Consider the following 14,134-nt stretch of genomic DNA (forward strand, 5'->3'; position numbering starts at 1 on the left):
CCAAATTGCCAGTGCTTAAAATCCCCATTCATGTGTCGTCACGTTTCAAGAAGCACTTTACACGCTCCTCCGCACCCCGACAGTTCTTATAATATGTTCTGTGGTTTTGACTGAAATACGGGATGGCTTTTGTCAGAGATACAGTGTAGAGGGTAGTAAATGGAAGTGTACAGCTGTACTGAAGAGGTTTCAGGGACTTGGTTTCAGTTAAGAACAAATTCTTATTTACAATGGCGGCCTGGGAACAGTGGGTTAACTGCCTTGTTTAGGGGCAGAACAACAGATCTTTACCTTGTCGGCTCTGGGATTCAATCGAAGTAGCATTACGGTTACTGGCCCAACGTTCTAACCACCGGGCTACCTGCCACCCAATGATATCAGACCAAAACACTCTCTTTTTTACAATGTATTCTGCCACAGAACTTGCCGATTGACCATTTGTACTAAAACTAGCCGACCAGCCAGTTGTACCGAGTTCCCAGCAGTAATTTGCTGAAGGTCAAATCCTAACTTTCACTCAAGTCATGCATTGATGTCAATGGGAGAATAAGTGAAAATGTGACTTTAAGTGGATGATAGGATTGGTCCCTGAATGACTAGTTGACCGAGATGATCAACCCGGTGTACCAACTAGCTGATGGACCTGTTGTTAGCAACAGCATTCCGATGTTCCGTTACTCACCCTAAAGAACTCCTTGGTGGAACCGGCATCCAGAGTTCCGTAGGCGATCTCAGTCTGTTTAGCCAGGTCCTCAGCACTTTCTATGGGGGAGACCATCCTCTCCACTGTGAGGAAAGCGGCCAAGTTGGCCGTATAGGACGAGATGATGATGAGAGTGAAAAACCACCACACGCCTCCTACTATTCTCCCTGATAGGGACCTGAGAGACAGAGGTAGAGAGACAGAGGTAGAGAGACAGAGGTAGAGAGAGAGAGAGAGAGGTACAGAGAGGCAGAGAGAGAGAGAGAGAGAGAGAGAGAGAGAGAGAGAGGGAGAGAGAGAGGGGAGAGAGAGGTAGAGAGAGAGGTAGAGGAGGTAGAGAGAGAGGTAGAGAGAGGTAGGAGAGAGAGAGAAAGAGAGAGAGACAGGTAGAGAGAGATAGAGAGAGAGGTAGAGAGAGGTAGAGAGAGACAGAGGAAAGAGAGAGAGGGGTAGAGAGAGGTAGAGAGAGGTAGAGAGAGAGAGAGAGACAGAGGTAGAGAGAGGTAGAGAGAGAGAGAGAGAGAAAGAGAGATGGAGGGAGAGAGGTAGAGAGAGGTAGAGAGAGGTAGAGAGAGAGAGAGAGAGATAGAGAGAGAGAGAGGTAGAGAGAGGTAGAGAGAGGTAGAAAGAGAGAGAGGGGAGAGAGGTAGAGAGAGGTAGAGAGAGATAGAGAGAGAGACAGAGGTAGAGAGAGGTAGAGAGAGAGAGAGAGAAAAGAGAGAGATGGAGGGAGAGATAGAGAGAGAGAGGTTTAGTTTATTCCACTTTTGTTCATTATCTACTTCACTTGCTCTGGAGAGAGGGGTAAGATATGTTTAGAGAGAAGAAAAAGCCCTTTAATCTGACGGTTTAAGAGAAGGGAGAAAGAGAGAGAGAGGGGTAGAGAGAGGTAGGGGGAGAGAGAGATAGAGAGAGACAGATAGAGAGGTCCTTCTGTGAGAGAGAGAGAGATGGAGGGAGAGAGAGAGAGAGATTTAACATTTTGTACATTTTTATTGTTTATTCCATTTTTGTTCATTATCTACTTCACTTGCTCTGGCAATGTTAACATATGCACACCAATAAAGCCCTTTAATCTGACGTTTTAATTGAATTGAATTGGAGAGAGGTAGAGCCAGAAGAGGTAGAGCATATATTATTATATTATTATTATATTAGATATAGAGAGAGGGAAAGAGTGATAGAAAGAATGAGAAAAGGGGGAGTAAAATAGAGGTGGAGATACAGAGAGAGAGAGAGAGAGAGAGAGAGGCAGGAAGAGAGAGTGAGAGAGTGAGATAGATAAAGAGAGAGAAACGAGGAAACAGAGAGAGGAGAAGAGAGGGAGCATTAACAACACATTAGAGAGATGTGCCATTAGCAGAGCTTGTAAACCCACTGCACCTAATGCTACATACACAGCTCACTGGAACGTCATCCTTTAAGCCCATAAAAACCTTGGTTAGCCTGGCTTTAAAAACCTAAAGCTGTGTCACTATATTACAATACCATTTTAAACTGTGAAACTACCCTGGAGTCCGGGAATATATCACACAACCACACAACAAGGTGCTGGACTGTAGATGTACAGTTTGCGCTACTGCACCAATGCACCTAGCCTGTTACAGTAGGACTGACACAGCTCACTGGAACACAGTCTTTTACAGTAGACTGTTACAGTATGACTGACACAGCTCACTGGAACACAGTCTTTTACAGTAGACTGTTACAGTAGGACTGACACAGCTCACTGGAACACAGTCTTTTACAGTAGACTGTTACAGTAGGACTGACACAGCTCACTGGAACACAGTCCTTTACAGTAGACTGTTACAGTAGGACTGACACAGCTCACTGGAACACAGTATTTTACAGTAGACTGTTACAGTATGACTGACACAGCTCACTGGAACACAGTCCTTTACAGTAGACTGTTACAGTAGGACTGACACAGCTCACTGGAACACAGTATTTTACAGTAGACTGTTACAGTATGACTGACACAGCTCACTGGAACACAGTATTTTACAGTAGACTGTTACAGTATGACTGACACAGCTCACTGGAACACAGTCTTTTACAGTAGACTGTTACAGTAGGACTGACACAGCTCACTGGAACAGTCTTTTACAGTGGCCTATTACAGTAGGACTGACACAGCTCACTGGAACACAGTCCTTTACAGTAGGACTGACACAGCTCACTGGAACACAGTCCTTTACAGTAGGACTGACACAGCTCACTGGAACACAGTCTTTTACAGTAGACTGTTACAGTATGACTGACACAGCTCACTGGAACACAGTCTTTTACAGTAGACTGTTACAGTATGACTGACACAGCTCACTGGAACAGTCCTTTACAGTAGACTGTTACAGTAGGACTGACACAGCTCACTGGAACACAGTCCTTTACAGTAGACTGTTACAGTAGGACTGACACAGCTCACTGGAACACAGTATTTTACAGTAGACTGTTACAGTAGGACTGACACAGCTCACTGGAACACAGTCCTTTACAGTAGACTGTTACAGTAGGACTGACACAGCTCACTGGAACACAGTCCTTTACAGTAGACTGTTACAGTAGGACTGACACAGCTCACTGGAACACAGTCCTTTACAGTAGACTGTTACAGTAGGACTGACACAGCTCACTGGAACAGTCTTTTACAGTGGCCTATTACAGTAGGACTGACACAGCTCACTGGAACACAGTCCTTTACAGTAGGACTGACACAGCTCACTGGAACACAGTCCTTTACAGTAGGACTGACACAGCTCACTGGAACACAGTCTTTTACAGTAGACTGTTACAGTATGACTGACACAGCTCACGGAACACAGTCCTTTACAGTAGACTGTTACACAGGACTGACACAGCTCACCGGAACACAGTCCTTTACAGTAGACTGTTACAGTAGGACTGACACAGCTCACTGGAACAGTCTTTTACAGTGGACAGACTGTTACAGTAGGACTGACACAGCTCACTGGAACACAGTCCTTTACAGTAGACTGTTACAGTAGGACTGACACAGCTCACTGGAACAGTCCTTTACAGTAGACTGTTACAGTAGGACTGACACAGCTCACGGGAACACAGTCCTTTACAGTAGACTGTTACAGTAGGACTGACACAGCTCACTGGAACACAGTCCTTTACAGTAGACTGTTACAGTAGGACTGACACAGCTCACTGGAACAGTCTTTTACAGTGGCCTATTACAGTAGGACTGACACAGCTCACTGGAACACAGTCTTTACAGTAGACTGTTACAGTAGGACTGACACAGCTCACTGGAACAGTCTTTACAGTAGACTGTTACAGTATGACTGACACATCTCACTAGTCTCTGACCCTAACACAGTCAGTACATCCAACTTCAACTGATGTCATGTCATCCAGCTGAGTCATCACCAGTAGTGTATTCTAGGATCAGAAACATGGTCGCTAACAAGGCCTATAGCATGAGGTCATGTGTCCGTATAGACCCAAAGCCATAGCGCAGAAGCATTGATCTTTTGGGCCATGGACATTATATGACCATTTCAGACACAAATGAGCCTAATAGCAGTAACACGTCTGTAATAAGTGCACTATCGGATAGTGAAGTGCGGACAAGAATGTAGTGTGTCAGAGAAAACTCATTGTTTTAGGATGCTTGAACAACCCTCTGACTGGTTGACCATAAAGATGGGAATGGGCATGATGTATAGCGTGGGAATAAAATACAACTGGCACACAGACACATGTTTCCGTTTGAGTCATTAGGCAGACACTCTTATGCAGAGTGTGGCACCTGTTACGGTGTGTCGTACCGGGTGACCTGTCGTACTGGGTGTTGTACCGTGTGTCTCTGACCGTATACACAGTATATCCAACTGGGTGTACATCCAACCGTGTGTCATACTGACTGTCATGTCACGTGTGTCAGTACTGGGTCATCACCGTGTGTACTGGGTGTTGTACCGGATCAGACTGGGTGTTGTACCGTGTGGACTGGGTGTTGTACAAGGCCGTACCGTGTGTCACTGGGTGTCGTACCGTGTGTCATGTGTCATACCGTGTATACTGGGTGACCGTGTGTCGTACTGGGTGTCCACCGTGTGTCGTACTGGGTGTTGACCGTGTGTCATACCGTGTGTGTACTGGGTGTTTGGTCGCCGTGTGTTGTACAGTGTGTCGTACTAGTGTGACCATTGTCAGACACAACCGTGTGTTGTACATACCGCGTGTCATACCGGGTGTCGTACCGTGTGTACCGTGTGTCATACCGTGTGCACCGTGTGTCGTACCGCGTGTCATACCGGGTGTCGACCGTGTGTCGACCGTGTGTCATACCGTGTGTCGTACCGTGTGTCGTACTGAGAAACCGTGTCGTACTGGGTGTTGTACAGTGTGTGTAACAGTGTTGCACCGTGTTTTGTACCGGGTGTTGTACAGTGTGTCGTACTGAGTGTTGTACTGTGTGTCGTACTGGGTGTTGCACCGTGTGTTGTACCGGGTGTTGTACCGTGTGTCGTACAGGGTGTTGTACCGGGTGTCACCGTGTGTCGTACCGTGTGTCACCGTGTGTTGTACAGTGTGTCATGTGTTTACCGGGTGTTGTACCGGGTGTCACCGTGTGTCACCGTGTGTCTTACCGGGTGTTGTACAGTGTGTCGTACAGGGTGTTGTACCGGGTGTTGTGCCGTGTGTCGTACCGTGTGTTGTACCGGGTGTTGTACCGGGTGTCGTACCGTGTGTCGTACTGGGTGTTGTACAGTGTGTAGTACTGGGTGTCGTACCGTGTGTCGTACCATGTGTCATACCGTGTGTCGTACCGTGTGTCGTACCGGGTGTCGTACAGTGTGTCGTACCGTGTGTCGTACCGGGTGTGGTACCGTGTGTCGTACAGGGTGTCGTACCGTGTGTTGTACCGGGTGTTGTACCGTGTGTCGTACCGGGTGTTGTACAGTGTGTCGTACTGAGTGTTGTACTGTGTGTCGTACTGGGTGTTGCACCGTGTGTTGTACCGGGTGTTGTACCGTGTGTCGTACAGGGTGTTGTACCGGGTGTCGTACCGTGTGTCGTACCGTGTGTCGTACCGTGTGTTGTACAGTGTGTCGTACCGTGTGTCGTACCGGGTGTTGTACCGGGTGTCGTACCGTGTGTCGTACCGTGTGTCGTACGGGTGTTGTACAGTGTGTCGTACAGGGTGTTGTACCGGGTGTTGTGCCGTGTGTCGTACCGTGTGTCGTACCGGGTGTTGTACCGGGTGTCGTACCGTGTGTCGTACCGGGTGTTGTACAGTGTGTAGTACTGGGTGTCGTACCGTGTGTCGTACCATGTGTCATACCGTGTGTCGTACCGTGTGTCGTACCGGGTGTCGTACAGTGTGTCGTACCGTGTGTCGTACCGGGTGTGGTACCGTGTGTCGTACAGGGTGTCGTACAGGGTGTCGTACCGTGTGTTGTACCGTGTGTCATACCGTGTGTCGTACTGGGTGTCGTACCGTGTGTCGTACCGGGTGTTGTACAGTGTGTCGTACTGAGTGTTGTACTGTGTGTCGTACTGGGTGTTGCACCGTGTGTTGTACCGGGTGTTGTACAGTGTGTCGTACCGGGTGTTGTACAGTGTGTCGTACTGAGTGTTGTACTGTGTGTCGTACTGGGTGTTGCACCGTGTGTTGTACCGTGCAGGGTGTTGTACCGGGTGTCGTACCGTGTGTCGTACCGTGTGTCGTACCGTGTGTTGTACAGTGTGTCGTACCGTGTGTCGTACCGGGTGTTGTACCGGGTGTCGTACCGTGTGTCGTACTGGGTGTTGTACCGTGTGTCGTACCGTGTGTCGTACCGGGTGTTGTACCGGGTGTCATACCGTGTGTCGTACCGGGTGTTGTACCGTGTGTTGTACCGTGTGTCATACCGTGTGTCGTACGGGTGTTGTACAGTGTGTAGTACTGGGTGTTGTACCGTGTGTCGTACCGTGTGTCGTACCGGGTGTTGTACCGGGTGTCGTACCGTGTGTCGTACCGTGTGTCGTACCGGGTGTTGTACAGTGTGTAGTACTGGGTGTCGTACCGTGTGCCGCAACGTGTGTCGTACCTCGTGTCGTACCGTGTGTCATACCCTGTGTCGGACCGCGTGTAGTACCTCGTGTCATACCTCGTGTCGCACCCTGTGTCATACCCTGTGTCGTACCGTGTGTCGTACCGGGTGTTGTACAGTGTCGTACAGGGTGTTGTACTGGGTGTTGTGCCGTGTGTCGTACCGTGTGTCGTACCGGGTGTTGTGTCGTACCGGTGTGTTGTACAGTGTGTAGTACCGGGTGTCGTACCGTGTCGTACCGGGTGTTGTACAGTGTGTAGTACTGGGTGTCGTACCGTGTGTCGTACCATGTGTCATACCGTGTGTCGTACCGTGTGTCGTACAGGGTGTCGTACAGTGTGTCGTACCGTGTGTCGTACCGGGTGTGGTACCGTGTGTCGTACAGGGTGTCGTACAGGGTGTCGTACCGTGTGTGTACCGTGTGTCGTACCGTGTGTCGTACTGGGTGTCGTACCGTGTGTCGTACCGGGTGTTGTACAGTGTGTCGTACTGAGTGTTGTACTGTGTGTCGTACTGGGTGTTGCACCGTGTGTTGTACCGGGTGTTGTACAGTGTGTCGTACCGGGTGTTGTACAGTGTGTCGTACTGAGTGTTGTACTGTGTGTCGTACTGGGTGTTGCACCGTGTGTTGTACCGTGCAGGGTGTTGTACCGGGTGTCACCGTGTGTCATACGTGTGTCGTACCGTGTGTTGTACAGTGTGTCGTACCGTGTGTGTACCGGGTGTGTACCGGGTGTGTACCGTGTGTCGTACTGGGTGTTGTACCGTGTGTCGTACCGTGTGTGTACCGGGTGTTGTACCGGGTGTCATACCGTGTGTCGTACCGGGTGTTGTACCGTGTGTGTGTACCGTGTGTCATACCGTGTGTCGTACCGGGTGTTGTACAGTGTGTAGTACTGGGTGTTGTACCGTGTGTCGTACCGTGTGTCGTACCGGGTGTTGTACGGGTGTCGTACCGTGTGTCGTACCGTGTCGTACCGGTGTTGTACAGTGTGTAGTACTGGGTGTCGTACTGTGTGTCGTACCGTGTGTCGTACCGGGTGTTGTACAGTGTGTAGTACTGGGTGTCGTACCGTGTGCCGCAACGTGTGTCGTACCTCGTGTCGTACCGTGTGTCATACCCTGTGTCGGACCGCGTGTAGTACCTCGTGTCATACCTCGTGTCGCACCCTGTGTCATACCCTGTGTCGGACCGCGTGTAGTACCCCGTGTCATACCTCGCGTCGTACCCCGTGTCGCATCGTCATTGAAAATAAGAATGTGTTCTTAACTGACTTGCCTGGTTAAATAAAGGTAAAAAATAAAAAAATAAAAACAGCGTGTCGTACCCGTGTCGCACCCTGTGTCGTACCCTGTGTCGCACCCTTGTCGTACCCTGTAGTCGCACCCGCGTGTCATACCCAGTGTCATACCCCTTGTCGTACCCTGTGTCGCACCACGTGTCGTACCCGTGTCGCACCCCTTGTCGTACCCTGTGTCGAAAATAAGTGTCATGTGTTCTTAACTGACTTGCCTGGTTAAATAAAGGTAAAAAATAAAAAAATAAAAACAGCGTGTCGTACCCCGTGTCGCACCCCTTGTCGTACCCTGTGTCGCACCGCGTGTCGTACCCCGTGTCGCACCGCGTGTCATACCCCATGTCGCACTGCGCGTCGTACCCCGTGTCATACCCCGTCTCATGATACAAGTCAGTACTCGACATCCATCCATGTCTGAGGTTGTTGGGAGATGACGTAGAAACAGGCCACTAGGGGCAACAGTGGGCGCTGTTACACTGCCTCTGATTCCAAAGGTTGCATGTTCAAATCTAGGCATTGAACATTTGAAATCTGGAAGAACTTAGAAATGTAAACGTTTGAGAAACATGGATGAACTCCTGATTCTGATTCAAGACGATGAGAGCTGGTAGTGTATTTCTACATCAGATCTACCCCATTATATTTCTACATCAGATCTACCCCATTGTATTTCTAGGTCAGCTTGTATCCTACCTGGGTGATATCTCACATCCTTGCTGCATGAAGGCTCCCAGAGAGAACCACAGAGAGTTGAAGATGCCAAAGTCGTTGGGAGGATCTGGAGGTGTCTGGGGGTCTTTGGTCTCATCCTGTTCATCCAGGTTCCACTCATAGGGGCTGAAGCGGCTGACCAGGAACAGGACCACACTCACACCGATGTAGGCGAACACGATACACATCCATATCTCATAGGCCAGTGGGTCCAGGAAGGAGAAGACACCTGGTTTAGACTTCTGGGGCTTCTTGATCATGATGGAGATGCCCAGAGACATGAAGGGCTTGGAGAAGTCGATCACCTCCTCACGGACCAGGGTTATGGTGAGAGGTGCCACAGCTATATCTGCTCTCTGAGAAACAGGGACACGTAGAGTGGGTTAGCTTGGTTCTGTCTCAGATATGGTTTTTAATCTAGATATTATGCATCATTTGAGGTAGAATTGAATAAAAATAAGTTTGATAAATAAAGGTCATTACTTAACTTATAAACAGTTTTTGCGAGTTTCTTAGAATATTGGCCTACGGTTGTGTTTATAGTCTCAAAGCGAACAAAACAAAACAACATGAAGGGAAAGGAAAGGCTTGTTCAGTCTGTACCTCAGGATGGTTTTAATCAACACAACAACAACATCCAAGAAATATCCTATACAGAATGAATACAGTATGTGTAGCATGTGTACTACTATATAGAATGAATACAGTATGTGTAGCATGTGTACTACTATATAGAGTGAATACAGTATGTGTAGCATGTGTACTACTATATAGAGTGAATACAGTATGTGTAGCATGTGTACTACTATATAGAGTGAATACAGTATGTGTAGCATGTGTACTACTATATAGAATGAATACAGTATGTGTAGCATGTGTACTACTATATAGAATGAATACAGTATGTGTAGCATGTGTACTACTATATAGAATGAATACAGTATGTGTAGCATGTGTACTACTATATAGAATGAATACAGTATGTGTAGCATGTGTACTACTATATAGAATGAATACAGTATGTGTAGCATGTGTACTACTATATAGAATGAATACAGTATGTGTAGCATGTGTACTACTATATAGAATGAATACAGTATGTGTAGCATGTGTACTACTATATAGAATGAATACTAGCACTATATAGAATGAATACAGTATGTGTAGCATGTGTACTACTATATAGAATGAATACAGTATGTGTAGCATGTGTACTACTATATAGAATGCATGTGTACTACTATATAGAATGAATACAGTATGTGTAGCATGTGTACTACTATATAGAATGAATACAGTATATATGTGAATGAATACAGTATGTGTAGCATGTGTACTACTATATATAATGAATACAGTATGTGTAGCATGTGTACTACTATATATAATGAATACAGTATGTGTAGCATGTGTACTACTATATAGAATGAATACAGTATGTGTAGCATGTGTACTACTATATAGAATGAATACAGTATGTGTAGCATGTGTACTACTATATAGAATGAATACAGTATGTGTAGCATGTGTACTACTATATAGAATGAATACAGTATGTGTAGCATGTGTACTACAGTATGTGTAGCATATACTAATGAATACAGTATGTGTAGCATGTGTACTACTATATAGAATGAATACAGTATGTGTAGCATGTGTACTACTATATAGAATGAATACAGTATGTGTAGCATGTGTACTACTATATAGAAGAGTATGTGAATATAGAATGAATACAGTATGTGTAGCATGTGTACTACTATATAGAATGAATACAGTATGTGTAGCATGTGTACTACTATATAGAATGAATACAGTATGTGTAGCATGTGTACTACTATATAGAATGAATACAGTATGTGTAGCAGTACTACATGTGTACAGTATGTGTAGCATGTGTACTACTATATAGAATGAATACAGTATGTGTAGCATGTGTACTACTATATAGAATGAATACAGTATGTGTAGCATGTGTACTACTATATAGAATGAATACAGTATGTGTAGCATGTGTACTACTATATAGAATGAATACAGTATGTGTAGCATGTGTACTACTATATAGAATGAATACAGTATGTGTAGCATGTGTACTACTATATAGAATGAATACAGTATGTGTAGCATGTGTACTACTATATAGAATGAATACAGTATGTGTAGCATGTGTACTACTATATAGAATGAATACAGTATGTGTAGCATGTGTACTACTATATAGAATGAATACAGTATGTGTAGCTATATGTGAATACTACTATATAGAATGAATACAGTATGTGTAGCATGTGTACTACTATATAGAATGAATACAGTATGTGTAGCATGTGTACTACTATATAGAATGAATACAGTATGTGTAGTACTACTATATGTGAATACTACTATATAGAATAATGACAGTATGTGTAGCATGTGTACTACTATATATGAATACAGTATGTGTAGCATGTGTACTACTATATAGAATGAATACAGTATGTGTAGCATGTGTACTACTATATAGAATGAATACAGTATGTGTAGCATGTGTACTACTATATAGAATGAATACAGTATGTGTAGCATGTGTACTACTATATAGAATGAATACAGTATGTGTAGCATGTGTACTACTATATAGAATGAATACAGTATGTGTAGCATGTGTACTACTATATAGAGTGAATACAGTATGTTTGTAAGTCGCTCTGGATAAGAGCGTCTGCTAAATGACTTAAATGTAATGTAAATGTATGTGTAGCATGTGTACTACTATATAGAGTGAATACAGTATGTGTAGCATGTGTACTACTATATAGAATGAATACAGTATGTGTAGCATGTGTACTACTATATAGAATGAATACAGTATGTGTAGCATGTGTACTACTATATAGAATGAATACAGTATGTGTAGCATGTGTACTACTATATAGAATGAATACAGTATGTGTAGCATGTGTACTACTATATAGAATGAATACAGTAGTATGTAATACTGTATAGCATGTGTGTACTACTATATAAATGAATGTAAAGTATGTGTATGCATGTGTACTACTATATAGAATGAATACAGTATGTGTAGCATGTGTACTACTATATAGAATACAGACTACAGTATGTGTAGCATGTGTACTACTATATAGAATGAATACAGTATGTGTAGCATGTGTACTACTATATAGAATAGCATGTGTACTACTAATATAGAATGTAATACTATATAGAATGAATACAGTATGTGTAGCATGTGTACTACTATATAGAGTGAATACAGTATGTGTAGCATGTGTACTACTATATAGAATGAATACAGTATGTGTAGCATGTGTACTACTATATAGAATGAATACAGTATGTGTAGCATGTGTACTACTATATATAATGAATACAGTATGTGTAGCATGTGTACTACTATATATAATGAATACAGTATGTGTAGCATGTGTACTACTATATAGAATGAATACAGTATGTGTAGCATGTGTACTACTATATATAATGAATACAGTATGTGTAGCATGTGTACTACTATATAGAATGAATACAGTATGTGTAGCATGTGTACTACTATATAGAATGAATACAGTATGTGTAGCATGTGTACTACTATATAGAATGAATACAGTATGTGTAGCATGTGTACTACTATATAGAATGAATACAGTATGTGTAGCATGTGTACTACTATATAGAATGAATACAGTATGTGTAATGAATACAGTATGTGTACTACTATATATAATGAATACAGTATGTGTACTACATGTGTACTACTATATATAATGAATACAGTATGTGTAGCATGTGTACTACTATATAGAATGAATACAGTATGTGTAGCATGTGTACTACTATATAGAATGAATACAGTATGTGTAGCATGTGTACTACTATATAGCAATGAATACAGAATGTGTAGCATGTGTACTACTATATAGAATGAATACAGTATGTGTAGCATGTGTACTACTATATAGAATGAATACAGTATGTGTAGCATGTGTACTACTATATAGAATGAATACAGTATGTGTAGCATGTGTACTACTATATAGAATGAATACAGTATGTGTAGCATGTGTACTACTATATAGAATGAATACAGTATGTGTAGCATGTGTACTACTATATAGAATGAATACAGTATGTGTAGCATGTGTACTACTATATAGAATGAATACAGTATGTGTAGCATGTGTACTACTATATATAATGAATACAGTATGTGTAGCATGTGTACAACTATATAGAATGAATACAGTATGTGTAGCATGTGTACTACTATATAGAATGAATACAGTATGTGTAGTATGTGTACTACTATATATAATGAATACAGTAGTATGTGTAGCAGTATGTGTAGCATGTGTACTACTATATAGAATGAATACAGTATGTGTAGCATGTGTACTACTATATAGAATGAATACAGTATGTGTAGCATGTGTACTACTATATAGAATGAATACAGTATGTGTAGCATGTGTACTACTATATAGAATGAATACAGTATGTGTAGCATGTGTACTACTATATAGAATGAATACAGTATGTGTAGCATGTGTACTACTATATAGAGTGAATACAGTATGTTTGTAAGTCGCTACTGTCTACTATATGAATAAATGTTTGTAAGTAGCATGTGCTACTGGATACAGTATGTGTAGCATGTGTACTACTGCTAAATGACTTAAATGTAATGTAAATGTATGTGTAGCATGTGTGCTACTATATAGAATGAATACAGTATGTGTAGCATGTGTACTACTATATAGAATGAATACAGTATGTGTAGCATGTGTACTACTATATAGAATGAATACAGTATGTGTAGCATGTGTACTACTATATATAATGAATACAGTATGTGTATCATGTGTACTACTGTATAGAGTGAATACAGTATGTGTAGCATGTGTACTACTATATAGAATGAATACAGAATGTGTAGCATGTGTACTACTATATAGAATGAATACAGTATGTGTAGCGTGTGTACTTCTATATAGAATGAATACAGTATGTGTAGCATGTGTACTACTATATAGAGAGACTACAGTATCTGTAGCATGTGTACTACTATATAGAATGAATACAGTATGTGTAGCATGTGTACTACTATATAGAATGAATACAGTATGTGTAACATGTGTACTACTATATAGAAAAGTGAATACAGTATGTGTAGCATGTGTACTACTATATAGAATGAATACAGTATGTGTAGCATGTGTACTACTATATAGAATGAATACAGTATGTGTAGCATGTGTACTACTATATAGAATGAATACAGTATGTGTAACATGTGTACTACTATATAGAATGAATACAGTATATGTAGCATGTGTACTACTATA

General features: G+C 42.9%; 1 protein-coding gene across 4 annotated transcripts in view; it reads right to left on the reverse strand.

The window, feature by feature from the left end:
• The window catches only part of LOC118372190 (glutamate receptor 3-like), a 290,884-nt gene that overhangs the window by 40,914 nt on the left and 235,836 nt on the right, over nucleotides 1–14,134 (reverse strand). For all 4 annotated transcript variants that reach the window (XR_008132255.1, XM_052516184.1, XM_052516173.1 and 1 more), the window contains 2 exons: nucleotides 8,766–9,139; nucleotides 683–881 (listed from right to left, as the gene is read on the reverse strand). Coding sequence is in view for 3 of the 4 variants with exons in the window: in XM_052516184.1 (XP_052372144.1) it covers nucleotides 683–881; nucleotides 8,766–9,139 (573 nt within the window). In the remaining variant the exon portion in view is untranslated. The remainder of the gene's footprint in view (nucleotides 1–682; nucleotides 882–8,765; nucleotides 9,140–14,134) is intronic.

This window comes from Oncorhynchus keta, chromosome 4 (genome assembly GCF_023373465.1).
Source record: "Oncorhynchus keta strain PuntledgeMale-10-30-2019 chromosome 4, Oket_V2, whole genome shotgun sequence".
In the NCBI taxonomy this organism is placed as follows: domain Eukaryota; kingdom Metazoa; phylum Chordata; class Actinopteri; order Salmoniformes; family Salmonidae; genus Oncorhynchus; species Oncorhynchus keta.